Source organism: Schistocerca americana, chromosome 7 (genome assembly GCF_021461395.2).
Source record: "Schistocerca americana isolate TAMUIC-IGC-003095 chromosome 7, iqSchAmer2.1, whole genome shotgun sequence".
Classification (NCBI taxonomy): domain Eukaryota; kingdom Metazoa; phylum Arthropoda; class Insecta; order Orthoptera; family Acrididae; genus Schistocerca; species Schistocerca americana.
Genome location: NC_060125.1, coordinates 365952390 through 365970583, shown reverse-complemented (window position 1 = coordinate 365970583; position 18194 = coordinate 365952390). Strand labels below are relative to the sequence as shown.

General features: G+C 43.9%; 1 protein-coding gene across 1 annotated transcript in view; it reads left to right on the top strand.

The window, feature by feature from the left end:
- LOC124622940 (probable cytochrome P450 301a1, mitochondrial) overlaps positions 1–18194 on the top strand; it is a 216917-nt gene that overhangs the window by 144608 nt on the left and 54115 nt on the right. The window contains exon 6 of the mRNA XM_047148730.1: positions 2876–3035. Coding sequence (XP_047004686.1) covers positions 2876–3035 — 160 coding nt within the window. The remainder of the gene's footprint in view (positions 1–2875; positions 3036–18194) is intronic.

The following is an 18194-nucleotide window of genomic DNA, read 5'->3' as shown; positions in this document are numbered from 1 at the left end:
AACCCCACCATCACGGTGACTGATTTCGGTGTGTGTTTCCATTCAACCGCCGTAACTCTCGTTCTAGCCGATACGCAACAATTCACGGAATACAAACCACAGCCATTGTAATAAGGTAAAATGTCCATGCAGTGATAGTGACAGGCGGACCTGGCATGGATACTCACCGAAATCAAGCAACCCAATGGTGAGAGGCAAGGGGTCTCACCAATGTCGAGCGTTCCGATGGGAACACAAAACTATTACGGTCACGTCGTTGTTCTTGGACCGCGCTAAACGTCGTTTCTAAACAAACAGTGAAACGGCTTACCATATTGTACTGTACAGTCAAATTTGCAACACTAAAGTAAATTTCAGACATAAATGTCAACCTTTTGGATACAAAGGTTTACATTCACATCGTAAATTTGTCGACTACATCGCTATCTGTCATGAATAGAAAACAATGGTTTGAGTAAACCGTGCGTATTTTTTTTAGTAGAATACGAATATGCAATGAAAAAGAAGGGTGGGGTTCCCATTTGAAAATACGAATTTGATCCCATCCATCTAGAAGGGGTGATCAGGTGGTGGCTAGTTGTCGCATAGACGGAGGTCTCCTTTACTAATACTAACTATCCACGCAGAACATTCTTTTTTGTACGAAGCGTTGTTTTCTAGTAATTTAATTATCTCGGGTCCAATAAATGAAATTTTTACTCTGCAGCGGAATGTGCGCTGATATGAAACTTATATTAAAACTGTGTACCGGACCGAGAATCGAACTCGGGGTCTTTGCCATTCACAGCAAGTGATCTACCAACCCTTTTTTTCTTCACTTTGATCGGTATTTTTCTCGGCATTTTGTCCGTGCGGACGTCACACATCTCTTCCAGTGTAGGCAATGGATAGAAAATGAAACGAACTCGTCCGAAACTATCACCCTCGAACAATGTTATGCAACTGTGATAGGAAGCTAAAACCATGCATATTAAAATGTGGAAGTATACGTGTATGTTCTCCTTCTAAAGTACTGGATCGATTTCAGGCAAACTTGGTACACATATCACTTGATATGTGGAAAGAACCACTGAGAAAACAAGAACCACCCGCATCCCAAAGGATTGGGGGTGAAACAGAAGTACAGCTCAAGATGCGCAAATAGCCAGACTGTACTCATACAAAGTTTGAGAATGAGAGCATTTAGTGACATGCAACAAATTTTACACAAAATTTTAAAAATTCGAAAGATATGTTCTCTCTGACACTGCCAGCAAAATGATGAAAGAAAAGAAATTAATTGCTTGCTACGTACATTTTCGCTGCTCATGCAGTAGAACTGCCGTATCAAACATGACCTTTTAATTTATTATTTCTTTACTAATAACTCTATTCGCAACACATTTTGCACACATTGTTCACATACACAGCAGAAAGTACCAGCAAAAATATATCATTGTACGACACATAGTTCAGGAGGTACAATATCAAACACTGAGATGTGTGAAAAACTCCCGCATCATGCATGTCGTTTTAATTGACTACTTCTATGATAGAAATTATATTCGCAGCACATTTCGCAGATTGTGACACTGGATGTACCTGCAAAATTATATCATTTTACCACACATAGTTTAGGGGATATGACGTCATAAATATTAGGAAAGGAACTGCAGAGCGAAGTTCACTAGAGATACAGCTGAAATGTATATGCAAATATGTGTGAAATATGTTAATTGTATCTGAAATGTTTGTGACATGTGCATATGTAGACAGAGCTGTAGTTTAAAAGGTCCTCATAAACCCCCGGATCGATTTCAAATAAATTTGGTAAATATACTACTTGTTATCTGGAAAGAACCAGCAACTTGGTGTTGGGGTGGGGGCGATAACGTGTAGAGAGAAGGTGGAAGAGATGGACAGACAAAAAGGAGGGGAGTAGGAGATGGGCAGTGATATGGGGGAGTGGAGAAGATGGACAGACGGAGGGGAGAGGGAAATGGAGAGAGAAAGAAAAGAGGAGGAGGTGAACAGAGAAGGAGAGAGGGAAGGAGACAGACAGGGAGAGGGGAGACGAGATGAACAAAGAGAGGGGGAGTAGATGGACGGATTGAGGAGGAGAGAGGGGGGCTTGAGGAGATGATGGATACAGGAGGAAATATCAGATGGACAGAGGGAGGAAGAGCAGATGGCCAGAGATAGTAGAGAGGACCAGATGGACAAAGAGAATGTGGAGGACTGGATGGACAGAGAGAATGGGGATGAACAGATGGGCAGAGAGAGAAGCAGGGGGAGGTGGACAGAGGGTGGAGTGATGGAAGTAGGGAGAGTGAGGAGGGGAAAGAGATGGGAGGGTGAGAAGGAACTGAACTAACAGAATTCGAATGAATAATACCAGAGAAGGTAGGAGCAGGTGGCCAGGGAGAGGGGGAGGAGCAAATGGACAGAGGAAATGGGGAGGAACAGGTGGACAGAGGGAAGGGCAGGAGTAGATGGAGAGAATGAGGGAGAGAAGAAGATGGACAGGGAGAGGGGTAGGAGGAGATGGACTAGTAGAGTTGGAGTAAATACATAACCGTGCAATGCTGGGCACTCAGCCAGTGTGGCACACTGGTTAGCGCATCTATCTAGTAAGCATGAGACCCTTATTCGAATCCCAGCACTGGTACAAATTTTAGTTCATTCCTTCAGCTTCAAATCATTACTGTAATTAAAATAATGTTAGCACCGTAGTTTTCGAGCCTTTTGGAAAGAATGGGGATCTCAGAAAGGGGATCAGCTACGTTTCACACGTCTCGGACTAAGTTTATTTTCTGTTGTTGATTGGCAGTAGCCAGCTGAGAGCTGCACACGTCTGCAGTGTGTGCGCCCCTGAATGTGCCTGTTTGATGTGCAGCATCACGTGGCGCCACGTGCAGCGCGCGCTGCGCCGCCTGCAGCAGCTGGACTCCAGCGGGGTGAGCGACCCGCCGCTGCTGCTGAGGATCCTCCGGACCGCCGACGAGCGCACCGCCTGCCTGCTCGCGCTCGACATGTTCCTCGTCGGCATCGACACGGTGAGTCGGCGGCCTCTCTCTCTGTCACCCGCCTCTGCGCAGTTCTCGAGCAAACCCCCGGCGCGGTGGTCGGTAGTGCTAGCTCAGTCGATCGAAGATCAAAGATCGGCATCACTGACAGCTTTCCCTCGCTGCCAGCGTCGTCTTTAGCTTTAGTATGCGGCACCGAGGTCAGTGCGTCACCCGTTTTCGTATGCGTGATACGTGACGTTTCTTATGTCAAAGTTGCTACTACCGATCCGAAACGCGAATATCGGTCCAAAGTCGTAAACCGTCTTGCTCCGAGTGTCTCCTTGGAGTGTGCGAATAGGGTGAAACATTCATGATTTCGAAATAAACAGCTTGACAAAAAAAGCGAAGCCTTAAGGGTTGAGAAGGAGTGTGATATGCGAAGAACTTGACAGTATGAGCCCACTTATTAGTGTGACGTTGCATCCCATCTGGACTGGATGCAGGCTCTGATCCGTTAGAAAGGGTATCGTACAGCCTCTGTATCTTCTCCTGAGGCAAGACGACCCACAAATGCTATAAATGGTTCTGGACATCGTCGATATTGACACTGGGACGGAGTTGGTCCCACACATAATCTGTCGGTGGCAGATCTGGGGTCTTGCTGGCTACAGGAGTATCTCAGCATCAAGCAGGCAGCTCATAGAGACGTAAGTGTTGACGAGCATTGTCCTGTTGAAAAATGGTATAACAATGCTGACGCATGAGAAGTAACATAGGAGGACGCAGGATGTCCGTGACGTATCATTATGTCGCCAGAGTTTACTAACTACCAACCATGACCTGAAGACATACCCGATGGCTCATACCCGATGGCTCTGCACGCTATGACGCCAACAGAAACACCAATGTGCCTCGCCAAATGACTGGAAGAATTGGACCTTTCGCCAAGTCGCCGCCATACTCGCCGACGATCGTCATCAGGGGCATGAGACCGTGAAGAGTCGATGATAATAATGCACCATTCACTACAGTCCAAGCTTCCTGTTCACGGCACCAGTAGTTTGTGTTGTGATGTTAACGACAGCCTACTCATGGGACGGTAATGCTTTAGTCCAGCTGCTGCTGCCGACCAGTGGTAAGCGATGACACAGAATTTTGTAGTGAGTCCATTACTTGTTCTCGAATGGGAGATGCAAATCGGGAGGGGTTAAGAAGTGCTTGGTGTACAGTACAGAAATCGCCCCTTTTGGTGGTCAGATGTAGTTGGCCGGAACTTGGCTACGACGAGGACGTCTGCCCTCACATTTCAACGCGATCCAGCTTCGGGCCTCTGTAACATCCAAATGCCCTACAAATCTGGATATTGTACGATTCACCCCGCCAGCCAAATGAACTTGACAACGACGAATACATCTACCCCCATGTTTTAACGTAGTACAACTTCGGGCCGTGTGGCATCTAAATGCCTCACAAATCTGGATATTGAACGAATCGCCCAGCCAGCCGAATGAAGACTCACTGTGAGGCCCGCTTTAAACGGTTTCAAGTGCTGATAAAGCTACCTCAGACGAGTATGCGGCATCTCCGTGTCAAGCACAGTGATCACTCAACATCTAACGTCGTTCGTGACCAGGCCTAATGCGTTGTTGTGGCCGTTCTACCTCTCACATACAATTGCAACTCAGTTCATTTACATATCCGCCGATTTTGACGTGTACGAAGTCAAACTGACATAAGTGCGAGGTCGTTCAATAAGTAATGCCTCAGATTTTTTTCTCAGAACATATTTATTGATAAGAGTCAGAATTTGGTGTCAAAATACATCAACATGTATTGTCCATGTCCTATTTTCTACATAGTTTCCATCACGTTCTATGGCCGTACGCCAACGTTGTGGAAGAGCATGTATGCCCTGTTGGTAAAAGCTCTTGTTCTGTACGCATAGCCTCGTTTTCACTGCATGAGTGGCGGTCTCGTCATCTTAAAAATGTGTTCCCCGTAAAGAATCTTAAAGCGGCCAAAAGAGATGGAAATCCGAGAGTGCTAGGTCTGGACTGTAGGGTGGATCAGGCAATGATGTCCAACCCAATTTGGCGAAGTGTTCCCAAGTTCTCAGACTTGTGTGCGGGCGTGCATTATCGTGTTTGTTCAAGATTTCTGCTAGAGTCTTGTCCGATCGAACACGCCGGAAACGGTTCTTGTGCTTATTCAGAGTCTTTTCGTATGCCTGTCAATTGGTAGTTGACCCTCTCGTCATCACATCCACGCGAATGACGCCATCAAAATTCCAGAAGACTGCCACAATGACTTTTCCGGCAGAGGGGGTTGTCTTGAATTTCTTCATTTGTGGTGAATGAGAATGATGCCATTCCATGGACTGCCTTTTTGCTTCTGGCGCGAAGTAGTGCACCCAGCTTTCGTCCCCTGTAACAACCGTGACAGAAAGGCCTCTCTGTCGGTCTCAAAATGCTCCAACAATTCAGATGAAATGGCCTTTCTGTGAATCTTGTGGTCCGCTGTGAGCATTCGTGGAACCTATTGTCAGCGCCTCTTTGAATATCCGCACTTCCAGTGCTGACCGACAACTGTAGAGCCAATTGTCGAGTTATGATTAACCGGTCGGCACGAATAATGGTATCCGCACGATTCAGCATGTCTGGAGCAGTGGCTGTGACAGGGCGTCCTGACCGTGGCTGATCATGGAGCTCTGTTTCTGCATTTCCTGAGGCTCTTACTTTCTTCACCCATCTCCCAACTATACTCCTATCAACTGCAGAATCGCCATACATTGCAGACAAAAGTTTATGGATGTTCACCACGGTTTCTTTTTCTGCCATATGCCGAACGGTTCGGAACTTCACCGGCGAACAGAACACACATCAAATGTGAAGTACTAACAAGGACGTTTGTCTATGTATATTAATGGCTTTAAAAAAAAAGTGGGACATTACTTATTTAACAGCCGGCCGGTGTGGCCGTGCGGTTAAAGGCGCTTCAGTCTGGAACCGCGTGACCGCTACGGTCGCAGGTTCGAATCCTGCCTCGGGCATGGATGTGTGTGTTGTCCTTAGGTTAGTTAGGTTTAATTAGTTCTAAGTTCTAGGCGACTGATGACCTCAGAAGTTAAGTCGCATAGTTCTCAGAGCCATTTGAACCATTTGAACTTATTGAACGACCCTCTTAAATATTCCAGAATTCGCATCGAGAACAACTGCCAGCAAGAGTAACGTAGAAGTAGGTATCCTCATTAGCGTGAATCAGCTTAAATCACTCAGATAGTATACCACTCAGGTTCCTCTCAGAGTATGCTGACGCAATAGCTCCTTAGTTACTCGAAAGATCCGTACCTAAAGATAAAAACGTTTAAAAAATGAGATTGACAGAAGGTGCGAAATGGATAAGCAGGAATGGCTAGAGGACAAACAATTTAGAAGTATATTTCACTAGGGGATAGATAGGTCCCACATACAGGAAAACTAAAGAGGCTTTTGGGGGAAAGAGAGGCAGCTGTGTGAATTAAAGAGGTCATGTTGAAAAGTATTCCTAAGCAAAGAAGGGAAAAATGAAGGTGGAAGGGACTCTAAAAGGGCGATAAACTTGAAGGCAATATTATAGAAAGGAAAGTGGACGTAGATGAAGATGAGAGGGGAGATATGATACCGCAAGAAAAAAGATTTGACAGAGCTCTGAAGATCTAAGCAAAAGAAGGCCCCGGGGGTAGACGATACACTATCAGACTGCCGATAGCCAGACATGACAAAACTCTTCCATCTGGTGTGCAAGATGTATGAGATAGGAGAAAAGAAGAATGTAGTAATTCTAATTTCAAAGAATGCAGCTGCTGACAGGTGTAAAAATACTGAACTGTTAGTTTAATAAGTTATGGTTGCAAAATGCTAACATGAATTAATTATAGAAAAATGGAAAAACTGGTAGAAGCCGGACTCGGGTAAGATCAGTTTGGATCCGTGAGAAATGTAGAAACACGGGAGGCAATACTGACCATACGACTTACTTTAGAAGATGGGTTATAGAATTTGTAGACTTACAGAAAGGTTTTGACAATGTTGACTGGAATACTCTCTTTGAAATTCTGAAGGTAGCAGGGGTAAAATAAAAGGAGCAAAAGGCTGTTTACAACTTGAACAGAAACCAGACGGCAGCTTCAAGAGTCTAGGGACATGAAAGGAAGACAGTGGTTGAGATGGGAGTGAGACAGGTTGTAACCTATCCGCGAGGTTAATCAATCTGTATATTGAGCAAGCAGTAAAGGAAACAAAAAAGGATTTGGATAGGGATTAAAGTTCAGATAGAAGAAATAAAAACTTTGAGGTTTGCTTATGACATTGCAATTCTGTCGGAGACAGCAAAGGTCTTGGAAGAGCAGCTGAACGGAATGGACTGTGTCTAGAAACGAGGATATAAGATGAACAACAACAAAAGCAAAATAAGGATAATGGAATGTAGTCGAACTAAATCAGATGAAGCTTAAGGCCTCAGATTAGATAACGAGACACTTAAAGTAGTAGATGAGTTTTGGTATGTGGGCAGCAAAATAACCGATAATGGACGAAGTAGAGAGAATGTAGATTGGCAATGACAAGAAAAGCATTTATGAAGAAGAGAAGTTGTTAACAGCCAATATAAATCTAAGTGTCAGGTAGTCTTTACTGAAGGAATTTTTCTGGAGTGTATTCATGTATGGAAGTCAAACACGGACGATAAACAGTTTAGAGAAGAAGAGAATAGAAGGTTTCGAAATGTCATGCTACAGTAGAATGTTGGAGATTAGGTGGGCTGATCGCATGACTAATGAGGAGGTGCTGAATAGAATTGGGGAGACAAGAAATTTGTGGCACAACTTGACCAACAGAAGGATAGGACGCATTATGAGCCATCAAGAGATTACGAGTTTCGTATTGGAGGGAAGTGTGGCGGATAAAAATTCTAGAGGGACAGCAAGAGATGAATGCAGTAAGCAGATTCAGAAGGATGTAGAATGCAGAAGTTACTCGGAGATGAGTCTCGCACAGCATAGAGTAGCATGGAGAGCTGCATCAAACCTGTCTTTAAACTGAAGACCACAACATCATATTGTGTTCAAAGATTATAGACTAACCCGAAGAAAACGATTTATTGACGAACAGCCAACACGGATTCAGTAAATATCATTCTTGTGAAACACAACTAGCTGTTTCTTCTCACGAAGTAATGAGTGCTATGGAGAGGGGATGTCAAATTGATACCAAATGTTTAGATTTACAGCGGGCTTTCGATACCGTTCCTCACAAGAGACCTCTATGTATTATCGTGTTAGTTGAGCGACTGGATTCGTGATTTATTGTCAGAAAGGTCAGAGTTCGTAGAAATTGGTGGAGAGTAGTCACGTAGAGCAGAAGTAATATCTAGATTCTCCAAGGAAGTGTAATGGGGCCTCTGCTGTTGCTGACCTACATAAACGATTTAGGTGACCACTGAGGAGCCCTCATAGACTGTTTGGTTTGCAGGTGACGCTGTCACTTACTGTCTTGTTAAGTCTACGGATGATCATAACCAATTTCAAAATGATTTAGAGAGAGCGTATGGTGCAAAAAGTGGCAATTGATTCTAAATATCGAAAAATGCGACGTCATCAACATGAGTAATAAAATAAATCCACTAAATTTCGGTTACACGATAAATCATACAAAGCTAAAGGCTGAAAATTCCGCTAAATACTTAGGGATTATAATTACGAAAGACAGATTTATTGACAGAACAGAAAATGCAACAGGTCTTCACCTGCACGAGGCTTTGATATGACTCTACCCACCAAAAATAAATAAATGATGTGGCATAAACCAGAGGATCGAGGTGGCCATTCAATTGGATCTCCCATTCCGACCGAAGACCACACGCATGAAAAGCAGATGTACGTGGACAGCGAAACAGGTACACAAGTCGTTAACAGAATGATGAGATACGGAACGTACTTGAGTGACAAGCAGCTGCATGTACACAGAAACAGTACATAGTTGTTGCTGTACTTGACGGCACGTGTGCCCTGATGGTCCTTGTCATTCCTGACGTTCACCGTCTCAGAAGACCATATTCCTTTCTCTGTATCCCAAATCCTCCACCAGCTCCTTCATGAGGGCAGACCGAAACTGATGCACTGCACGATAACAAATAACAAGGGATGTAGTCCCAATTCTTCGCACAACATCATGGCGAATATGCCCTATGTGGAGGCTCTAAGGAGAAAGGACGTTACCAGATTGCATTCGTCATCATCATACGTGCCCTGCACCTGTCTTATCATCCATGGTTTACTTAACCATTACATTTCTAACGTGAGAAGGCCGGTGGAATTGCTCTGTGTCCCAAGTCTCCGTGACGCTATTTTCGAACAACGTAACGCAATACCGCGTGTTGCCCGTGCAGTTCTGACATAACTTGGTACAATGCCCTGGACAACACGTTCCCCAGATCTTTCACCCACTGAAAACATTTGGTTATAGCTTGGCGAGAGTGTCACGGTACGACGCGGCAACCACAACAACTGAAGAGCTCTGGCATAAATCAGCATGGAATTATGTAACCTTATCTGCCACCCAAGCTCGACTCGAATCCTAGCCTGTTAAAACCATTATTTCTGTCAGAGATGACAGCTCTGCCTATTCGCGAATTACCTACAAAGAATATTATATTGTCTTCCTACAATGCTCCAAACGCACAATTTTGTTATTTACCATTTGCAATGAGTATGGATGATTGAGAGACAAAAGAGTAAGGCTCGGTGGGTAATTAGTCTCGCTCCATCATAGACGTAGCTCAGTAGGTTTACATTTTTTTTACCAGTTTTACTCCTGTCCAAACCTTTCCATCTGAGAGTAGCACTTGCAACATACGTCCCCAATTATTTACTGTGTGTATCCCATTCTCTGTTTTCCTGTACAGTTTTTACCCTTTGCAGTCCCCTCTGGTACCATGGAAGTAATTCCATGATGTCTTAACAGATATCCTATCATCCTGTCCCTTCTCCTTGTCAGTGTTTTCCACATATTTCTTTCCTCTCCGATTTTGCGCGGAATCCCCTCATTCCTTGCGTCATCAGTCTACCTAATTTTCAACTTTTTTGTGGAGCACCACATCTCAAACGCTTCTATTCTCATCTTTTCCAGTATTCCCACAATCCATGTCTCAGTGGCATACAATTCTGTGCTCAGAACTTACATTCTCAGAAATTTCTTCCTCAAATTAACACCTATGTTTGATACTACTAGACTTCTGTTGGCCAGGAATGCTCTTATTGCCAGTGCTAGTCTGCTTTTGTGTTCTCATTCCTTTGTCCGCCACGGATTGTTTTGCTTTATAGGTAGTAGAATTACTTAACTTCATCTAATTTGTGATCACCGATTAAGATGTTAAGTTTGTCGCTGTTGTCATTTCTGCTACTTCTCATTACTTTCGTCTTTTTTCGATTTACTCTCAATCCATATTCTGTACTCATTATACTGTTCATTCCGTTCAACAGATCACGTAATTCTTCACTTTCACTGAGGACAGCAGTGTCATCAATGAAACTTATAATTGATATTCTTTCATCTAGAATTTTAATCCTATTTTTGAATCTTTCCTTTTTTTCTGTCATTGCTTCTTCGATGTATGGATTGAACAATAGCCGGCCGTTGTGGCCGAGCGGTTCTAGGCGCTTCAGTCCGGAACTGTGCTGCTGCTACGGTCGCAGTTTCGAATCGTGCCTCGGGCATAGATGTGTGTGATGTCCTGACGTTAGTTAGGTTTAAGTAGTTCTAAGTCTAGGGGACTGATGACCTCAGATGCTAAGTCCCATAGTGCTCAGAGCCATTTGAACCATTTTGATTGAACAATAGGAGCAAAAGGCTACATCTCTGTCTTACACGGATGTTAATCCGAGCATTTCTTTCTTGATCTTCTACTCTTATTTTTTCCCTCCTGCTTCTTGCACATATTGCGTATCACCTGTCTTTCCCTACAGCTTACCCCTATCAGAATTTCGAACGTCTTGAACCATTACACATTGTCGAACGCTTTTTCAGGTCGACAAATGCTATGAACGTGTCTTGATTTTTCATCACTCTTGCTTTCTTTATCAGATGTAACATGAGATCTGTCTCTGCTGCGTTTTCCTTTCCTAAAGCCGAACTGATCGTCATTTAACAGATCCTCAGTTTTATTTTCCTTTTGTATATTATACCGGTCAGCAACTTGGATACATGAGCTGTTAAGCTGATTGTGCGATAATTCTCGCACTCGACAGCTCTTGCAGTCTTCGAAATTGTGTGGAAGATATTTTTCCGACAGCCTCATACATTCACCAACGTGAATAATCGTTTAGTTGCCACTTTCCCCAGTGATTTTAGAATTACCGATGGGATGTTTTCTGTCATTCGATTTCAATTCTTCCAAAGCTCTTTTAAATTCAGATTCTAATACCGGATTCCCTATCTCTTCTACGCCGATTCACGTTTCTTCTTCTATCATCAAACAAGCCCTTTCCGCCACAGAGATCTTCAATATACTCCATCGACATATTCGCTCTCTCTTCTGGATTGAACAGTGGTGTTCCCACTGCACTCTTAATGTTACCCTCCTTTTCTTAGTTCCACCGAAGGTTGTTTTGACTTTCCTGTATGCTGAGTCACTCCTTCCAACAATCATTTCTTTCTCTATTTCTTCACATTTTTTATGGTTCTGTGGTGTCACCACCAGACACCACACTTGATAGGTGGTAGCCTTTAAATCGGCCGCGGTCCGTTAGTATACGTCGGACCCGCGTGTCGCCACCATCAGTGAATTGCAGACCGAGCGCCGCCACACGGCAGGTCTAGTCTAGAGAGACTCCCTAGCACTCGCCCCAGTTGTACAGTCGACTTTTCTAGCGATCGTTCACTTTTCAGAGACGACAGTTTAGCTTAGCCTTCAGCTACGTCATTTGCTACGACCTAGCAAGGCGACATATTCAGTTACTATCGATATTGATATTGTGAATCACGTACCGTCAAGAGAGACGTTCATCATTAATGGATTAAAGTTAAGTATCAAACCAGCTACGTCCGCTTTCTAAATTCTAATTCCTTGTCATGTTCCAGACCTCACGTCAGTATAGTTCTTCCCTCCTCACGCCAGCCTGCGTGAGCTAAATCGGCGTGCATTTCGGCCTCCTCTAGTAACACGGTGTTGGCTCTTCTGCCAACCCAACAGGTTCCTTCATAGGGATACTTTCCGCCACGTGTTTTGCGACTTCTTGTATGTAAATGGTTGCGGAGGTGCGGGAACAGGTTGTACAGTCAGCGCTGGAGTGAACGGTGAACGGTGAACGGCCGCCTCGCTGACCCCGTAGCGGCCGGCCTCCAAACCGGTCGATGTCGAGAACCGCGACCTGGGCCACGTTGCTCCTTGGCACGCCAGTTTCCCCGCTTGGTCCCGTCTCTCAGCAGCCTCTGGCGATATGGCTGAGCCGGGCAGCTGGGCAGCTGTAGCCGCTACCATCTCACGATATACACCTGCGGCGAATCGTAATTTCAGGCTGTCTCTTAATCCAATCATTTTGATTATGATTCCAGAATGAGATTTTCACTCTGCAGTGGAGTGTGCGCTGATATGAAACTGGGAGGAGACGAAGTACTGGCAGAATTGAAGCTGTGAGGACGGGTCGTGAGTCGTGCTTGGGTAGCTGAGGTGGCAGCCGGCATGGTAGCTCAGCGTGTTCGGTCAGAGGTTACCTGCCCTCTGTAATAAAAAAACTGAGCTAATCGATCAACAACGAACTTAAACGGGTGTCTTTCGACGTCCGCCCCGAGCAGATGCAACGAACGAAAGCGAACAAAGTGAGATTAAAAAAAAAAGAACGAAAAAAAGTTGGCAGAGCACTTACCCGCGAAAGGCAAAGGTCCCGGGTTCGAGTCTCGGTCCGGCACACACTTTTAATCTATCAGGAAGTTTCATTTTGATCAGGTCGAGAATCACAGGCAACACTAATGCTATCAGTGAAAATCATCTCAGTTGCATTATTACACATTTATTGTGTTAGGACCGCCCTCATCAGTAGTCATCTGAAGATATTCTACAAAAGAAAACACTATTATTTTCTAGGAACATAAATTACGTGGCTAACAGGGTAGGCAGCAATCTGCGGTTCTTAGCTGATGATGCAGTGGTGTACGAGAAGAAGTCGAAGATGACTGACTGTAGGATGATATAAGATGATAGTGTCGGAAGTTCCATGCCGCTTTTCGCGGATGATGCTGTAGTATACAGAGAAGTTGCACCATTAGAAAATTGCAGTGAAATGCAGGAAGATCTGTAGCGGATAGGCACTTGGTGCAGGGAGTGGCAACTGACCCTTAACATAGAGAAATGTAATGTATTGCGAATACATAGAAAGAAGGATCCTTTATTGTATGATTATATGATAACGGAACAAACACTGGTAGCAGTTACTTCTGTAAAATACCTGGGAGCATGGGCACGGAACGATTTGAAGTGGAATGATCGTATAAAATTAATTGTTGGTAAGGCGGGTACCAGGTTGAAATTCATTGGGACAGTCCTTAGAAAATGTAGTCCATCAGCAAAGGAGGTGGCTTACAAAACACTCGTTCGACCTGTACTTGAGTATTGCTCATCAGTGTGGGATCCGTACCAGATCGGGTTGACGGAGGAGATAGAGAAGATCCAAGGAAGAGCGGCGCGTTTCGTCACAGGGTTATATGGTAAGCGTGATAACATTACGGAGACGTTTAGCAAACTCAAATGGTAGACTCTGCAAGAAAGGCGCTCTGCATCGCGGTGTAGCTTGCTGTCCAGATTTCGAGAGGGTGCGTTTCTGGATGAGGTATCGAATATATCGCTTCCCTCTACTTATACCTCCCGAGGAGATCACGAATGTAAAATTAGAGAGATTCGAGCGTGCACGGAGGGTTTCCGGCAGTCGTTCTTGCCGCGAACCATACGCGGCTGGAACAGGAAAGGGAGGTAATGACAGTGGCACGTAAAGTGCCCTCTGCCACACACCGTTGGGTGGCTTGCGAAGTATAAATGTTGATGTAGACGTAGATGTAGACGAGATTTGCAGTTGGTGTGATGAATGGAAGCTGGCTCTAAATGAAGAAAAATGTAAGTTAATGTGGATGAGCAGGAAAAACAAACCCGTAATGTTCGGATACAGTATTACTAGTGTCCTCCGTGACACACTCAAGTCGTTTAAATACCTGGTCATAACTTTGAAAGCGATATGAAATGGAACGAGCATGTGATGATTGTGGTAAGGAAGGCAAATAGTCGACTTCGGTTTATTGGCAGAATTTAGGAAACTGTGGTTCATCTGCAAACGAGTCCATTTATGGAATGCCGGTGTGACCTGTTCTTGAGTACTGCTCGAGTGTTTGGGATCCGCACCAGGTAGGACTGAAGGAAGACATCCAAGCAATTCAGAGGCGGGCCGCTAGATTTGTTACCGGTAAGTTCGAGCAACAAGCAAGTACTACGGAGATGCTTCGGGAACTGAAATGGGTATCCCTGGAATGAAGGCGACGTTTTTTTTCAAGGAACACTATTGCGAAAATTTAGAGAACCGGCGTTTGAAGCTGCGGCAGAACGATGCCACTGCCGCCAACATACATTTCGCTTAAGGACCACGAAAATAAAGAAATTAGGGCTCTTTTTTTTTTTTTTTTTTTTTTTTTTTTTTTTTTTTTTTTTTTTTTTTTGGTCATCTGTCTACTGACTGGTTTGATGCGGCCCGCCACGAATTCCTTTCCTGTGCTAACCTCTTCATCTCAGGGTAGCACTTGCAACCTACGTCCTCAATTATTTGCTTGACGTATTCCAATCTCTGTCTTCCTCTACAGTTTTTGCCCTCTACAGCTCCCTCTAGTACCATGGAAGTCATTCCCTCATGTCTTAGCAGATGTCCTATCATCCTGTCCCTTCTCCTTACCAGTGTTTTCCACATATTCCTTTCCTCTCCGATTCTGCGTAGAACCTCCTCATTCCTTACCTTATCAGTCCACCTAATTTTCAACATTCGTCTATAGCACCACATCTCAAATGCTTCGATTCTCTTCTGTTCCGGTTTTCCCACAGTCCATGTTTCACTACCATACAATGCTGTACTCCAGACGTACATCCTCAGAAATTTCTTCCTCAAATTAAGGCCGGTATTTGATATTAGTAGACTTCTCTTGGCCAGAAAGGCCTTTTTTGCCATAGCGAGTCTGCTTTTGATGTCCTCCTTCCTCCGTCCGTCATTGGTTATTTTACTGCCTAGGTAGCAGAATTCATTAACTTAATTGACTTCATGACCATCAATCCTGATGTTAAGTTTCTCGCTGTTCTCATTTCTACTACTTCTCATTACCTTCGTCTTTCTCCGATTTACTCTCAAACCATACTGTGTACTCATTAGACTGTTCATTCCGTTCAGCAGATCATTTAATTCTTCTTCACTTTCACTCAGGATAGCAATGTCATCAGTGAATCATATCACTGATACCCTTTCACCTTGTATTTTAATTCCACTCCTGAACCTTTCTTTTATTTCCATCATTGCTTCCTCGATGTACAGATTGAAGAGTAGGGGCGGAAGGCTACAGCCTTGTCTTACACCCTTCTTAATACGAGCACTTCGTTCTTGATCGTCCACTCTTATTATTCCCTCTTGGTTGTTGTACATATTGTATATGACTCGTCTCTCCCTATAGCTTACCCCTACTTTTTTCAGAATCTCGAACAGCTTGCACCATTTTATATTGTCGAACGCGTTTTCCAGGTCGACAAATCCTATGAAAGTGTCTTGATTTTTCTTTAGCCTTGCTTCCATTATTATCCGTAACTTCAGAATTGCCTCTCTCGTCCCTTTACTTTTCCTAAAGCCAAACTGATCGTCACCTAGCGCATTCTCAATTTTCTTTTTGATTCTTCTGTATGTTATATATGCAGCCATATAGAGACTCGTTTCTCCCTCTCTCTATCTGCGAGTGGAACAGGAAAGTTTCAAATGCCTCTGAGCACTATGGGACTTAACTTCTGAGGTCATCAGTCCCCTAGAACTTAGAACTACTTAAACCTCTCTAACCTAAGGACATCACACGCATCTATACCCGAGGCAGGATTCGAACCTGCGACCGAGAACCGCTCGTCCACTACGGCCGGCGACCACCAGGAAAGGAAATGATTAGTAGCGGTACATGGTACCCTCTGCCAAGCAAGGTACGGTGGCTTGCGGAGTATGTATGTAAATGTAGCACATCCACATGTGTAATGATGCAGCTGAGACAGTTTTTATTAATCATTAACGTTAATGCAATGCCACTGCTTCAGAAAACACGATTATCTGAAAAAAGGTGAGCTCTGTAGAATAATTTTGACGTATTTTTGTAGTACATGATCACCTTTCGAAGTACTAATGGAAGGACGAGAAACATTCGTCAATTGTTGGTGAACGATATTTTCCAAGTACTACGCCCACTTTAGACACAATATTTTATTCCTCTGTTTAATCACAAGCTGCGGAGATACAGCTTGATTTTGATGGACTACATTGTCTATATTTATTTTTAAAGGTGAATTTCATATGCTAAAACAGAAGTTATTAGGTATCCTAAGGCAAGATGTGAAGATAGTCTAAGGTAACTTCAACAGAAAAGTGGGAAAACAAGAAGCCTATAGAGAGACCGTACGAAAGGAAAGTGGAAATGATTGTATGGCGTCAGTGGCCTATCAAAAAATCAGACTTCAAATTAGAGTTTAAGGAACAATCTCAGAATAATAACCTGACGAGACCATTAAACCTAGGTGAATTAGAAGAAGCCGTTCACAAATGCAAAAATGGCAAGGCAGCACGATTAGATGACATTTGTGTAGAGCAAATTAAACATTTTGGCTCCGCAACCAGAAACTGGCCTGTATAACCAGTGTCTGGCTTTTTTCAAGATCCCGAAATTATGGCGCAAGGCACGCGTGATTGCGATACTAAAACCTGGAAAGTCACCAACGGATCCGAAGAACTACAGGCCAATATCTCTCCTTTGCCATCTCTATAAGATACTAGAGAGAATGATTCTTCACCACTTAACTGCGGTAGTTGATCCACTACTTATCTCGCAGCAAGCTGGCTTTAGACCAGGCAAGAATTACACATCACAAATCCTTTATCTTTCTCAGTTCATTGAAGATGGCTTTGAGCAGAGAAAGATAACAGTTGTAGCTTTTGTTGACCTTCCGGCTGCCTTTGACACCGTAAACCACAGAGTGTTACTGCACAAAATCTGCAACCTAACTACACTCCTACAGAATCGACGTTTTTTTGTGGACTTCCAAGGGAAACACAGCAGATGGAGAACTCAAGGAAGTGTACTGTCACCTATTTTATTTAATGTGTACACGAATGATCAACCACAGCCTCAAAAATGCAAATGTTTCATATATGCTGATGACCTTGCTCTTGCTGCCCAGGGCAATCGGTTTGAAGATGTAGAGATAATGCTTGCACACGGTCTAGAACAGCTTGGTACTTACTATGAAAAGAATCAGCTAGCACCTAATCCTAAGAAAACGCAAGTGTGTTCATTCCATCTGAAACATAAACAAGCTGACAGGAAACTTGAAATATTGTGGAATGGAGTTGCACTAGAATATTGTTCCCATCCCAGGTATTTGGGTGTCACTCTCGACCGTACGTTGACCTACAAGGAACTTTGTCTCAAGCTGAAGCAGAAAGTATCCTCCAGAAACTGCCATCTTCGGAAACTGGCGGTATTGAACTGGGGCCCACATCCACAAATATTAAGAACAATAGCTCTTGCCTCATGCTATTCTGCAGGAGAGTATTCTAGCCCAGTGTGGTACAATTCAGTACATGCAAAGCAGGTTGATGTAGCCTTAAATGACAGCTGTAGGATTGTTGCAGGTTACCTAAGGCCAACCCCCATGGACAAAGTTCAGTGTCTCGCTGGGATTGCTCCATGTGACATAAGAAGAGAGGTCGCCGCTAACATCGAGAGGCATAAATCAAATACAGTGACCTCACATCCACACTTTGGACATCAACCTGCCAAGCCAAGACTGAAGTTCAGGAAGAGTTTCCTAACAACTTCACAGCCCTTAGAAGGATCAGCTGCGGCTACCCGACTCACCAAGTGGAAAGAAAGATGCCAACACTTGTCAAACTGGATGACACCACAA